This window comes from Aspergillus affinis, assembly GCF_023601865.1.
Source record: "Aspergillus affinis strain CMG 70 chromosome Unknown NODE_118_length_111057_cov_86_474734, whole genome shotgun sequence".
In the NCBI taxonomy this organism is placed as follows: domain Eukaryota; kingdom Fungi; phylum Ascomycota; class Eurotiomycetes; order Eurotiales; family Aspergillaceae; genus Aspergillus; species Aspergillus affinis.
This window is the reverse complement of record NW_026515899.1, coordinates 95,366-109,095: the sequence shown is the minus strand read 5'-3', so window position 1 is coordinate 109,095 and position 13,730 is coordinate 95,366. Positions and strand designations below refer to the sequence as shown.

The following is a 13,730-nucleotide window of genomic DNA, read 5'->3' as shown; positions in this document are numbered from 1 at the left end:
AGCGTCTAATTAGATGACGGGGCTCATCTACATGTGATTCCGGAACAATGTCGAGGGATGCACTTGCAGAACATGGATCGCTGGATTAGTGGACAGTACGACCGGATCGTAATTAGGACAGGCTAAGGATCAACAAAAGGACCAATGGAAGTACCTCTGACGGCGGGCATCCGAGAGAACACCGCTGTAACGCGAAGGCTTTGCACCCAGATCCCGCGATGAGCCCCGCTGAGTGACTTGTCGTGACAATGGCAGCCGATGGGTTATGGGGGCAAGCATGGAGATACCGGACGGACCGATCACGGCCAGGCCGGACCATTTCTACGAGCCCCAGCGAGGGCTACATGAGTGACGGTGACACTATGGGCTAGCTATGATGGGAAAGACCTGTGAGAATTGGAGCTCAGACCCAAAGCTGGTATATCAGCAAAAGCCAAATTTTGGATGAGACTACATTACCCACAATTCGAGAATCAGTTGCCTAATCCAATGTGGCTACGGAGAACAGTACAGTTGGCCTGCTGAGCAGATCTATGTGATGGCCCGCTGAACAAATTGGGCCTACCTATTTGGGTCCAGTGCGTTAGAGAAAAGGCGGAAACCGATCATATGCTTGCCGGAAGTCTACCCTACTGTTTCTGCTTCTCGAAACCCTCAAACCTGCGAAAATATTATCAATGGAGGAACCCCCTGACGAAATTCATACAAGACTTAGAGTGAAAGGGTAACTACACAACTCTTCCAGGGGTGGCGGGCTAATGCTGCGGAACAGGCCGAGGCAGGATCGATGGACATGAGCGTCATGCGGCGCCTGAACCTGCTCTCGTTCATGCCACTACTTAGGGCCAAAAGAGCTCAGAAGGCCCTTATATGGGTATCTTATACGCAGCGACCTGCTCCGCGAGAGAATTGCATCAAGAGAGCCGGATATCAAAGGGATTCCTTTTGGATGAATCTTCAGGAAATTATCAATTTCGTATGATTGGACAGCATTAAGTTCATCAAATCGTCAATTAATCGTCATCATACACGAACGACCGCAAAACAGCCTTAGCAACCTCGACACCGTCGTGCTCCAGATGCGCCGTCTCGGACGCCCGATCCGCATGTTCGAGGTCCTTGATCCCGCCCATATCCACTCTGATCTGGATCTGTCGCTTCACCATGTCCTCGTCAAACGCCAAATGCGCTTGGGTAGTGAAGAGCCGGTTGGGAATGTAGAAACCTTGAATAGGTGTATGTTCGCTGCGGCCCCAGCACGCAATGTTGGTGTCCGGGTGCAGCATGTCTGGACCGGCAGTCGCGGCTGTGGGCAGTGATGTGACTTGGTCTTGATGCATTTGATGGAGGTGGATATGGTCCTCCTTCGTATGGAAGAGGTGCTGGCCGTCGGGCGTGAGCGTGATGCGACAGTGACCAAGCTCCCAGTCTTGCGTGGGCGCGGGCCCGACAGTGCCACCGAGAAGTCGGGAGAGAAGCTGGTGGCCGAAACAGACACCAACGAAGTGGAAATCGGGACGCTTAATCCAGAGCGCCTTGAGGAGGTCCAGAAGTTGGAGGATCCATTCGTTGTTCGCGTGCGCGTCGTACACGCTACCAGTGATGAGCAGCCCGTCAAAACGTTCGAACTCTTGCACCCCGGGCATTCGCCCGCCCTGTTCGGTAACGACAAAGACTTGATCTGTCTCGACACCTAGAGGCGGGTGATGAGCACGTCCGGCTTTGCTAAAGTGGTCGTATACAATGCCACCAAACGAACCGCGCACTGAGTATGTATCTGGGTGGGGTATGTCGGTCTCGAGGACCATGAGGCGTACGACAGCCGCCGAGGGTGTGGGCTTGTAGGTATCATCCCACTCCATATTTGATTGTTTGGAAGATATTCAGTGACTTGCGTTGTGGAAGTCAAAAATCGAAGTGGACGTGCGCTTTTAAAGAAATACGCTGGGGCGGAAGGCTACGTCATTAATGGCCGTGAACGCCAAGTCACTTGGCGCCGTCTCCTGCAAGGCATAAGGCCCGGCCCACTCATCGTTGGCCTTGACGTCAGTCTACCACCTCGAGATGGAAACTTCAAAAATAAAGATAAAAACGGCTTGTAAAACAAGAGTCCCTCAGAATCTTTCGTCTAACTACAAAGCGGCGGCCCAGCGTATAATAAAGCGCCTTATCCACCTCAGCTACGAGAGGTCGGTATTTCCGCAGATTGAGGAGGTCAATATTGTTACAAGAAAAGAGTATGGCGACAATATTGAGATCTTGAAAGTCACGTACGCTCTCTCTATGTACCCCTCAAGGTATAGAGTTAATGACTCTAACTTATGTTTAGACCTGGAACCGTGCACGAGGACTTGCTCGCAAAGAACTCCGATGAATCTCTCTTTAGGTTCTATTCCGACGCAACATTCTGGGTTATGAATACCCCCTGATCAGCAGAAATCTATCCACTGCATAAACACGAATCCTTTTCAGGCTATATCATTGGGGACCATATGCGAGATAAAGACGCAACAACGAATACTTCAACTGGCCAAGAGCCCCTACGGAGATTGATTCCGTCTGTATGTTATATTACAGATCAATCATTAGCAGAAATGAACAATTATGGCTGGCTTAGGGCTATGTATCACGGCATCGTGCAGCAAATCACCAGAATGGATCCAGCCTATTATGCTTGGTATGCCTTCTTCAGGAAAGATCACGCATGGAAGCTAGTCAGCTATCCATATTATGCTAAATACGCCAGCAGCGGTGTCCTCACCACCATCTCCCTCCTTCCTTTCTCAATTCTCTCCTTGATCTTCTTATTTAATACGGACCACGTGGTGCCATGGCGTGGGGAACTGGAAGACCTGACCGGGGCCCTAGAGAGGGGGTGGTACGCGGAAAGCGCCATCCGGACGACTTCGACCACGCAGGAAACTTGAAACTCCTGCTGCTTTATAGCGTGCCCCGACGGGAAGCGGCTTCTTAAACGCCATGAAACAGAGCTGGTTTATCTCAAATATTTTGCCACCGATATTGATTCTAGTTATCTTTACAAGGCCGTTGATATTAACGACAATCACGACTACAAGGACGTGCCCCAGCTGCTGCATCCGAAGCTTTATCCAGCATGGGCACGGAGAGGGCACCTGTCAGCGCGGGGAGGCTTTTATGCCCTGCCTGTTATCATGAGTACGATAGCCATGGTGCGGCGTATGGGCTCGCCGATCGACGACAGACCCGGCCCTTGGGCGCATCGGGAATGTTTTTGGTCGGTATTCCAGAAAGAGTTCAGGCCTTTTTCGAGAAAGAGACATAATCTCTCAAAGACTTTTTGTTTCTTTAAAGTGCCGCAAAGGACAAACGCAAAGCTATCTACATCAACTTTACCGCCGGTGATATTAGCAGAAAAGATATCAATAACGCGTGTGAAGCCTATAAAGGCTCCACTATAGAGCTGCGGCAGCGAATTGAGGATTATCTGAAGATAGCAAAAAGACCAGTCAAGCAGTTGCTCAAGCGTCACAAAAAAAGCTTTCATTATCGATAGATATGCCGGGAGAGAGTTAAACCTCATTTCCGAATACTCGCTGCTTTCGATGAGCTGATTTACCGTGGTTACCTCTATCTTTTCGAGGGTATTTTCGTGCTGCGGACATATTAGGACCCTGGTTATATATCCGAGTGGGCGACTAAATCGTCCTATGAATTGGTGGCAGATACCAGAGGAAAACTGGGTCTTCCATTGGTATCATGGTGAGGGATGAACGCGGCATGGCCCTTGCGTCAAGGGTTCCATAATTCAGAATTCAAATTCGATCCACTGATCGTGTGGTTTATCGAGATGCTTATGGACTTATGGTTTGTGCCAACGGTTACGATCAAATGATGTCCAACACGTGGCTTTTGCTTGTTCCTTTATGTCCGCAGATAATGATACCGTGGTGATGATAATTACCTTCTAAGATGGACTGAACCTTTATTATGAATGCTGCCGAGTGATTGTGGTAGAAGCCCTGCGGAATATCAGTACGTTATTTTAGTGTACTGGCCGAGTGTATCGGAACTCCCAAAAATATACGGAGTATGTCTGGATTCTGAACAAACGGTGCTCGATTGAGGGGTGGCTCGAATGGAAATTGGCCATGAAGGCTATTCTATAGATTATTGCGGAATGCCGGGATTAATACAAGGACAGAGTACAGAGCGCGGTGGATATAGCCATTATGAAAACGGAAGCAGCCCGTTGGAAAGTGAGAGTAGCCTGTGCGAAGGCAGGGGACGCTGAGGGTTTTGTGAGCTTGGAAGCGCTCGTCGCCGGGACAGAGCAGAGGGAAGTCGAAATAATCGCGGGTGAGGCCATTCAAGCGATGTTTGGTTAGAGTGAGACTCGGTTGCAGCATAGCGGTACTATCGAGGAAACCATGGTAACTCAAGCACCGTTCACTCCAAGCAAGATCGCCTGGAGAGTAGTCCACCTCATGGCCCTGTTAGTCTTTTTGCCAAGGGGGTTGGCCCTGATGCGGCCCTTTGCCATATATGCTTGCGCCTTGCATCCGCCAAAATCGGCTTACGAACTAATTAGAAGAACGTTGAAATACGGAACAGAATCGGCCGAGTGCACAGGGAAGTCGATACAACCAGAGACCGAGGTCGAGGGCATGCACAATCCAAAGCCCATCGTCATCCAAGACGATCCAGTTCAGCCGGTTAATCCTCCGGCCCAGTGAAGTAATTCCCCTCGATCCACAATTATCGACAACAAGTTGTGTCGGGATAGACCAACCCAGCTGAGGAAAGCTCTCGATACCACCTCCAACGCGATAGTAAACGTGTTCAATGCCGCGAACGTTGGTTTTCGCGATGGAAACAGAAGTCTACCCGCTGCAAAGGATCCATCAGGTCGAATTGAACCCCACAATCGAGCAATCCTGCGCAGATCTACTTCTACAAGCAGACCACACTATCATGTCATTACGCGTGGAAAATCGTGTCGAGCAGCAAACGGGCTTAACCTCTGGGAATACCAAAGGATACACAATTATCATGCAGCTTTTGAGGGTAAAAGCATTTCAGCTCTTACCTCAGGGCTCAGTGCTGAACATGTAACTCCCTCGCTGCTGAACAAGACTATTTAAAGCTGCTCCGTCGAAATTCTGAATTGTGGCGAAGTCAAGTTGCTGGAGGACGAAGGTTTGGAATACGAACGGTTTAGGACAGGAAGTCGCAGCAAGAATAACATCGTCCTAGACGAGTGAAACCTAATCGCTCACTGCAAGCGGCTTCCTGAACGATATAGAAGAGCTACTTTGCCTCAAAGCTTTTGCCACCGATATGGAAACTTTGTCGGGCAACCGTCGAAGCCTCGATACAACCACTCTTACCATTGCTGCGTGACCGAGGGTAACATACAGCCTCAGGATGGACATAGGTCTATGGGAACGGAGAGGGGAAGATTGGATTGGTTACGATCCGAAGGACAACAGTGAGGATGAGACATTTGTGGCAGGCGAATTGACTGTCGAACAGATGCGGCAGATCCGCGAGTTTGAAGAGCAATTGGAGGGGAAAGTGACGATGAAAGTGTTGATCTACTCCCGGTCGTGACTACATAGCGAGGACAGGAGATCACATTTATAGCTCTTCCTTCATCCTCTCTCTCCTCTGCTATCCTACGCCTTCAACATCTAGTGAAACATCTAGTGAAACGTCGAGATGTCTGATACTGCAGAGCCGCGCTGCGCCCTCTGTGGGACTCTGCTCTTTTCCTTGCCGCTGGATGGTCACCTTCCAGTTCATTTCGATAGTCAGCCGATGACAGGCATGATGTTCGACCTAAACTGCCCAAATCACGCAGAGCCTACACAGGATGGTACGGGAGGGACCATTTACCCGGGATCGACTACCAAATATCGCGACCGCTGATTCCATGCATGGAAGAATGAAAGCTAGTGATAAATGGCTGGGTGATCTCGGAGGCATATCGGAGATCGGACCTGCAATAATCTCGCACCAGCATACATACATACAGCATGATACCTACTGGATTGCTTCCCTTGCGGAAGAAGACCGAAGCGAAGCGCCCAATGTCTTTTTTCAACTGACGGCAAAATGTGCCACATATCTGTCGAACCTAAGAACCATGTTGCTGATGCATAAATGAATATCGACCGTGTTCCGATGGAACGATCAAGTCTGCCGCCTTGTGGTCTTTGCACTTGACAGGGAACAAGGTAGATGGGCAGAAAGATCCTGACCCATGGGGAACATTTCCTTGTCAACTACACTATTCAAAGGGGAGCTATGCTACGAATTAGCATCGAATTATCTACGCATTTGACACTATCAAAGAGAATCCAATCTTATTAAGAATCCAATTTCTGTACAAGACCTCATGCACATAGCTATGAATACAAAAGAAAGACCCATCAGAATCATATCTCAACCTACCTCTACCTCCCAAACTACATACATGTTCCCATTACACCCATAGACATAAAATGTAGAACCCCCCAAAGCATCAAACCAACCCCCACAAATTAATCAATAGCAATCCTCCCCAAACGCCACAACCTTCCACCCCTTCCACTCCTTATACGGATAGCAAACATCCCAATCCCCCCTAACGGCCTCAACAAACCCATCCGGATCACAATCCCCACCCCGGAACGTGCACAGCGCATACGGTTTCGTCACGGGACTTTTCCACGAAATCGTCTGCACCGCCGTCGTGTTCGGATTCGAGTCCTCGGATAACGAGATGCATGAGCGCGCGGCGACCCCGGAGCGGTGGTACACTGAGATGTCGAAGTTGGAGGCGTTTGGGGAACAGCCGGGGGTGAGGAGGTGGAGGTCCCACTTTTTTTTGTTTAGTTTTCTCGAAGTACGGTCGGAGGTTAAGGTTGAAAGAGGAAGGGAGGGACTTACATTTCGGGGCTTCAGGATGTTGAATTCGGCGGATAGAGCGAGCGTGCTGGAGAGGGCTGTTAGGAGGAGGGTGGTGGGGAGATGCATTTTGGGTTTGCGTTGATTATATGCTCGTTGTAGAGGAAGGATTAGAGCAGGAATTAGGTGGTATAAGAGAATGAAATACTATGCAAAGAACGTGAAGAGAGATAGTGAAAATCAGGCCGGAACCTTCCCTTAAAAGGACCCTCGGAGTACTACTGATGCAGTTTGCTTTTCCCACTTTTCAGCTGTACCTGAAACTGGGCGCGAAGGCCAAGGCCAGAACCAGAGCCGAGCAGAGGGTACAGAACGAGGATCCGCCCGTTTAAAACCCGACGAATCGACGTCCCCCGGGCGGAGACTTGATTGGCTGGGTCGAATCAGATGAACAGCTACAGTGTAACCTTTTTCTGGGATGTTTTGAGGGTAGTCAAGGTATTCTTCTTTATTAATACATTGCTCGGCCTATCTGCACTCGTATGTAGGAAGCACGTACAGAAAGTAGCTGTCTAGCTCATATTCAGATCTAAGTCTAAGATAAAAAGATACCCGCCAGGAATCTCGCCTTTTGTATAACCTGACTAGTCACCCGCTGGCCTTTTATTGGCGACCAGGAGCCAACCGCCACGCTCGCAGAGGAAGGTTCTGCAGTTTCAATACCGCCGGCTTGATGAATAGAATAAATGTAACCGTGCCGATCAGCACGCAGAGGATGTTCGTGGTATAGTAGCCATCACGGATGGTGTGACAGGTACCACCACCGTTGACGCAGAGCGCCTTATCTGGCTCCAGAGCGCAGGAGAAGGCCGACGTGACGAGGTCACCTTTCAATTCCTCCGCAGGGGGTGGCACAGACGGAGGCACGCAGTTGGCTTCCGTGAACATGTCCACCAGCTTGAGGATAAAGTATCGAGGGAATGTGCCGCCGAGATTGGATACCCTGGAATTAAGTTAGCTGGGGTTGTTTTCGATTAAAGGTATAAGTGAGAAAAAAAACTTACGTAGCCAACATGGTCATGTAGGTGCCTCCAATGGCAGGGTCGGCGATGCGTGCATGGAAGGCAGACACGGCCACAAACATGACTGTGTTCATGAAGGTCGAGACCACATGCTCGCCAATCACGGCCAGCAGGTACCAGAAAGGCATTTCCGTCGCAGATGGGAAGACCATCACAGTGGCCTGAGCCAGAACAGCGGCTGCCAAGCGGCCCATGAACGCCCAGCACCAGAGCCGCATGGGCGTGTAATCGGTGGACCACTTGCCGGCGTAGTACCCCAGACAGATCTCGAAGGGAAAGTCGATGAGCACCACTAGCGCCATGTTGTCTTGGCCGAACCCCTTGTCCAGCAATTTCAAACTGGTCACGCCATCGTTAGCCTGGAAGCCGATCTTGGCAATCAGGTGGACCAGGATGATAGTCTGGATGTTCTTCAATTTCAACACATTCCACATGCTGCGGTAAACATCCATGATGCTGTCCCGGTCCTGCGTCTTGTCTTCCTTCTTCATCATGGCCAGGCAGAGAGTGACGACCAGATACGCCCATCCCCAGAAGGTCAGGTACGAGCCTAAGGACATGAGGCCCTCATCCGCCGGAATCGTCCGGAACCAGCGGTTGGCAAATTCCTTCGAGTTGAACGCCAGGAACACGGTGTACGACAAGAAGTGGCCGGCCGTCAGTCCGACCGTCTGCGCAGTGGAAGCGTACGAGATGTTAGGTGGCGACATCAGCGTGATGGCCCATCCATCCACGGCAATATCCTGTGTGGCGCAGAAAAAGACCAGCATGAACCACCAATATGTGAAATTCCAGACACCTGCGCCCCCGTTGGCCCCCGCCTTTTCCATCATCGGTCCGATGCGTCCGCCCAGATAGATCATGGCCAGACCGGCGATGACCTGAACCGGGGTGATCCAACTCTTGCGTCGACCAAACCGGCGACTCCAGACCGCGTCGACGATGGGGCTCCACAGCAGTTTCAGCGAGTAGGGATACGACGCGAGCGAAAAGACACCGATCTGGCCATACGAGAGGTACGGTTTCAGGAGGAACGGGACGGACCCGGTAGCCAGGCCCATGGGCACGCCCTGCAGGAAGTATAGCACGCAGAGCAGGAGGAAATTCCGGCGGTCGCTGCGCGGCAGATTGGCGAAACTGGTCGTGGTCAGGGCCGGGGTTTGCGGGGTGATAGGGTAGTCGTGGTCGAGGGAGAAGCTGGACCGCTGCATGAGGCGCGACGCGCGAGCCGTGGTGGAGGACTCAAGGGAGGTGTCCCTCTTGCGCATTTCGACGTTGGAATTCATGCCGTCATTCCCATGCCCGTTGCCGTTGGTTTCAATGGTCAAAGTCGGCTTGGAGTGACGCTTGGAGACCGTCCGTACCTTGCGCTTCATCTGTGCACTGCGGCCGCGTGGGAGGAAGGGGTCGTCGTCGGCGGAGTTCGAGTCGGAGGGAAGATCCAGGGAGGAGGAAGTGGAGAGGTTGCGGCGGTGGTCCGTTCGGGGAGTTAGATATCGATGTTCGCGTTCACTCTTGTCCGTGCTGCATGCTAGACGGTCGAGTTCCACTTCTGCAGAATGGGGATGGCGATGGCGGTCGGAATGCGAGGAATCTGCAGGAACATGGAGGGAGGGAGAAGGAGAGGGGGGAGGGGAGTAACGAGAGACAGGATGCATCCACCGTGGCAAATAAAGGGAAAGGAAAGGAGAGACTTCTGGAAATTCCCAGATGGATGGACTGGGGAAGTGAACGACAAACTGGCCTTAACTTTATTCGCCCATTGATTGTCGGAGAACGGAGTCTCTTGGTAAGCATCCCCCCATTTGGCGGAAACTGGCAGATTAAACCAATCATCTCGGCCACATTCCTACCGCCTCGGCTGCCGAACCATCACGTGACCGTCGAGTCGCGCGCATCCCTGCCGGTCCGGTTGGGGGATTACCCAATTGGGCCACTCTCGCCCAGTCGGGAAGGCCTTTCCTGAACTGCACTGGCTTCATTGGAAAATTACCCCTTTACTCATCGCGAATGACTCCTTTCCCAGGCTCATTATTGTTAGGGATTTACCTATGCTCAAGCCCTGGAAATAATGCTCAACGCAAGGGACTGCAGCTACCCATTTCAATAAACTCACCCTGCACATTCATCCATCAACGATACATATGGTGTTCCAACTCCATCCCTTATGACATGACGACGCCTTCGACATTTCATGATGCAATAGTGAAGTAGTGAAGTAACTATAACATCACCTTGAAGAAACACATCAACCTCGTCCACCTCAATCCCCTCCCCCTAATCCCTCAGAGAAGGCCCCTCATTTCTCCTCAGGAACATGCGCCGTCACCTCAATCTCCACCCGCATATCATCCTCCCCGAGTCTCGTCACCCCGACACACGTCCAAATAGGCTGATGGTCCGGCATATAGCGCTTAAAGTTCCTGACCATGGCGTCCAGCGCTTCGTTGTTGATTGGTACGTGGTACGAGTTCACCCGGAAGACCTGGCTCCAGCCCTTTCCGCCGGCGTGCTTCAGGTTCAACTCGACGTTCGCAAAGGCTTGGTCGATTTGCGCGTTGATTTCTTTGTAGAAGACGCCTGTTGAGGGATCCCAGCCTCCTGTATAGGGGTTATTTTGCTATCCAAAGGGGTGGTGGGATTGCAGGGGTGTATTAGGAGAGGGTTGTGGGTAAATGGAGAGTAGATGTAGATGTATAGCTACAAACCTTGTCCGGCACATTCAATGCGATCACCTACTCGCACCGCTTGGCTGTATCGGAAAGTCTCCTGGTTTCTGGTGCCCACGCCGGGGTAGTTGTAGTATGTTAGGTGGGACATTGTGACTTTTCCTCTCGGGTGAAGTGGCTCAGTGTGATGGGTTGACAGTTATCTCGTAAGGCAGTGTCAAGATCTAAGATTAAATAAGATAATGGAATTTGGTAGCTTGAACAATTGAGTTGGCTGCTGGACGGTCTATATAGGTCGTCACTACTTGAACGATGTCATAGAATTTCATTATTCAGCGGGTGCCAGCGGAATTCATATTCCGTCACCATTCAGGTCCACAGCCAGGATGAACAGGCATCTTTCGATCGCATTCGAGTAATCTGTAAAACATTAGAAATCATCTATTAGTTATTGAGGGTAAATTGGGAGATTTTTCGAGGTTGGTGGAAGGCATATCGTTTCCATAAACTACTCAGTGTCTAGCTGCGTAGCTAGACCCCTTGTTATAAAACCTAAATCTCAACATGTCAGGAAACCATTCTGATTTGAATTTAGAGCTTCCAAGCAAGTAAAGAAAGAATCATAATTAAGAGACTGACAAATTCGGATGAGGCTTAACCTACGAACCCTCTATGATAAACAGGTTCTTCAGCTAGGACATTTTCATTAATCTATGTACATATTCTTCTAGGGAGAACGATGAGACTGAATGAGTCAAGAAAATTGCCAAGAGTAGATCTCACCTGATACTCATAATAAATCCAATAGGGCAGCATCCATACTAATAGAGCCTCAATTTCGATATACCCTGCAAACTAATATCGATGAGGGTATACTATCAACTATCTTAGAAGGAATCAAGCAAGTTCACTGTTTCACGGTCCATGGTCACAAAGGATACACATAAGTACGTCTTCTCAAGGGCAAATCAGAGACCACTATCGAATTATCCATCAAGCCCGACGACCCGAGCATTACCTTTGTTACCAATGTCCCACGATCCCAAAGACGAAGCCTCGCCGTCACCACTCTGAGTGAGATGGTCCGTGTAGGATGCATGGACCACATGCCATGTGGAAACGTTAGAATAGAAGCCTTGCTCCGGCTGATGCCGTCAACATAAGGTTGGCAGGACCTTCGATGTATGGTAGTCGAGGAAGAGAAGCCGGACCTGGAACCTGCTTTACGGGCAGATGCAGGTCTTTTCCTAATAGCTAACCTCACTCAGGTGAATATTTGCTTGGTTTGTTCAATTGGTTTATGACCATCTTAACAGATGTGATGTCTATGTCTCCAAGTCCCGTCAAGATGGGTAGAGCAACCTTTTCAGATTCATGATGAGAATTGGGCACATGTTCGGCGCGCCCAGGTGACCGTTCCTCAGTAGATGAGATGAGCTGGATGCTCTGTCCACCACTCTCGAGGAAAAGAAACAACATTGTGCGAGATGGAGCAGAAAGGCCCAATCTGCCCCATAAGTATTGATTCAATTACACACAAACCGACTCATGCAAGCCTTGCAACGCTCTCAAATTGAACATCTGAAGACAGAGAAGAAAGTGATGAAAGTAACGATGTGAAAAGATAAGACTGGATATTGAATGGTGTAGATCTGCTATGCGACGCAATGCAATGCGAGGCAATGCAATCAAAAGAAGTCCATGGACATAGATACAGTCGATGAATCGATGCTCAACAACTTCTGAACAATAGATGACCATTCCCAGCACCTTGAATTCAAGCTAAAGCGATAAAAAAAAATCAAAACAATGTCGAGTAATCCGATATTTGCAAGATCCGACAAGCAAATTCCGCTTCCGTAAATGTATGTAGATGGTTGTATGTAACTCCAGAAACACCAGCTCGTGTGGGAAAGTAACAAGAAAAAACACACGGTCGCAAACACCCGCACGTCCCTAATTTTGTACAAAATGCCAAGCAAAAAAGAATATGAAGAAGTATGTCGAAAAAAAAAAAGCCAATAGATCGCGAACGAGGGAAGAAGAAAGCGAATGAATGGATGTCCATTCACCGATCAATTCCACTCTCTGGCAGATTTGGCTTCTAGAGCATCGCGCTTCTTATTGCGCCAGAGGAAGTAGCAGCAGACGCCGGCCGCGGCCAGGACCAGTCTATATAGAAGTTAAATGAAATCCGTCGAGGAAATCGCAAGACTAAAAAGTTGGAGTGGATTTCATGGAAGAGAAAAGGAAACATACACCCCGATGATGATGCCAGGGACGCCGCTCTTCAGGAACGTACTGGTGGGCTTTTCGCAGTCATCCCCACTACAGTCGCGGGCCAAGAGAAGGGTGGTTTCAAGGGCGGGCATTTTGTCGCGAGTGTGTACTGTTGAGCGGAGAAATAGAGAGACAGGGTGTAGATAGTGATGGTCCGGAGTAATAGCAATCGCAATGGCAGAAGTGGAAGTGGTTATTGAGGTGGATGGAGTTGTTTGTTCTTGAAGAACGGGGAGGGAAAGGGGCAAAATAGATGGATAGGACGCTAGACAAGACAATGGGGCTCGAGTATGGACTAGAAGGCAGAGTTCAGGGAAAGAAGGGGAAGAGAGGGAAAAAATTAAAAATTAAAGTGAATCGAGTCTCAAACGGCCAGTGCCAGAACAAGTAGTTCAGTTAATTATGGCAAGCCTAAGCCACAAAATAACGGGGGGGGATACCAGGCATCTGTGCACGCCACCGTCGTAGTGAGGATAATAATAATCTCGATTATACTAATTTGGGTTGACCCCAGCACAGAGAGCAGCCAGACTGAGGCTAAAGGCCACCAGGCACCAGGCACCAGGTCGGCAGCAGATGGAGATATCCAGCGATGTTTAATTATCACCACGACCGCAACCAATTGGAATGCCTCGAAGACGGAAGGAAGGCGATGAAACCGTCAGACCAACGCGGAACAGGGCCAATTGCTGACATGGAATGAAGGGGAGATTTGGGTGAAACATTCTGCTGCCCCACTTGCCCCTTTTTTTGGTCCCCCTCGTCCACTCCCGGAGGAAGCTAGACTTGGATCTCATTGATCTCATCGGGAATGCTGCGAACTTGTTGG

The 13,730-nt window shown here is 50.0% G+C and overlaps 5 protein-coding genes across 5 annotated transcripts; all 5 read right to left on the bottom strand.

The window, feature by feature from the left end:
* Nucleotides 1-1,013: 1,013 nt before the first annotated feature.
* On the bottom strand, nucleotides 1,014-1,862 carry KD926_000883 (type 1 glutamine amidotransferase; the record flags this gene model as incomplete). The annotated part of the gene is made up of 1 exon (XM_053104709.1): nucleotides 1,014-1,862. The coding sequence occupies one exon, from the start codon at nucleotides 1,860-1,862 to the stop codon at nucleotides 1,014-1,016; it is 849 nt and encodes a 282-aa protein (XP_052952078.1).
* A 4,666-nt stretch (nucleotides 1,863-6,528) lies between these two features.
* On the bottom strand, nucleotides 6,529-6,999 carry KD926_000882 (uncharacterized protein; the record flags this gene model as incomplete). Its single annotated transcript, XM_053104707.1, has 2 exons — nucleotides 6,529-6,843; nucleotides 6,913-6,999. 2 exons carry the CDS (start codon nucleotides 6,997-6,999, stop codon nucleotides 6,529-6,531), a joined length of 402 nt encoding a protein of 133 aa, XP_052952077.1.
* Nucleotides 7,000-7,533: 534 nt separating this feature from the next.
* KD926_000881 (SD08430p) lies at nucleotides 7,534-9,610 on the bottom strand (the record flags this gene model as incomplete). Its single annotated transcript, XM_053104706.1, has 2 exons — nucleotides 7,534-7,873; nucleotides 7,935-9,610. The coding sequence occupies 2 exons, from the start codon at nucleotides 9,608-9,610 to the stop codon at nucleotides 7,534-7,536; spliced, it is 2,016 nt and encodes a 671-aa protein (XP_052952076.1).
* Nucleotides 9,611-10,251: 641 nt separating this feature from the next.
* Nucleotides 10,252-10,772, bottom strand: KD926_000880 (RidA family protein; the record flags this gene model as incomplete). Its single annotated transcript, XM_053104705.1, has 2 exons — nucleotides 10,252-10,553; nucleotides 10,661-10,772. The coding sequence occupies 2 exons, from the start codon at nucleotides 10,770-10,772 to the stop codon at nucleotides 10,252-10,254; spliced, it is 414 nt and encodes a 137-aa protein (XP_052952075.1).
* Nucleotides 10,773-12,696: 1,924 nt separating this feature from the next.
* KD926_000879 (uncharacterized protein) lies at nucleotides 12,697-12,993 on the bottom strand (the record flags this gene model as incomplete). Its single annotated transcript, XM_053104704.1, has 2 exons — nucleotides 12,697-12,793; nucleotides 12,881-12,993. The coding sequence occupies 2 exons, from the start codon at nucleotides 12,991-12,993 to the stop codon at nucleotides 12,697-12,699; spliced, it is 210 nt and encodes a 69-aa protein (XP_052952074.1).
* Nucleotides 12,994-13,730: the final 737 nt, after the last annotated feature.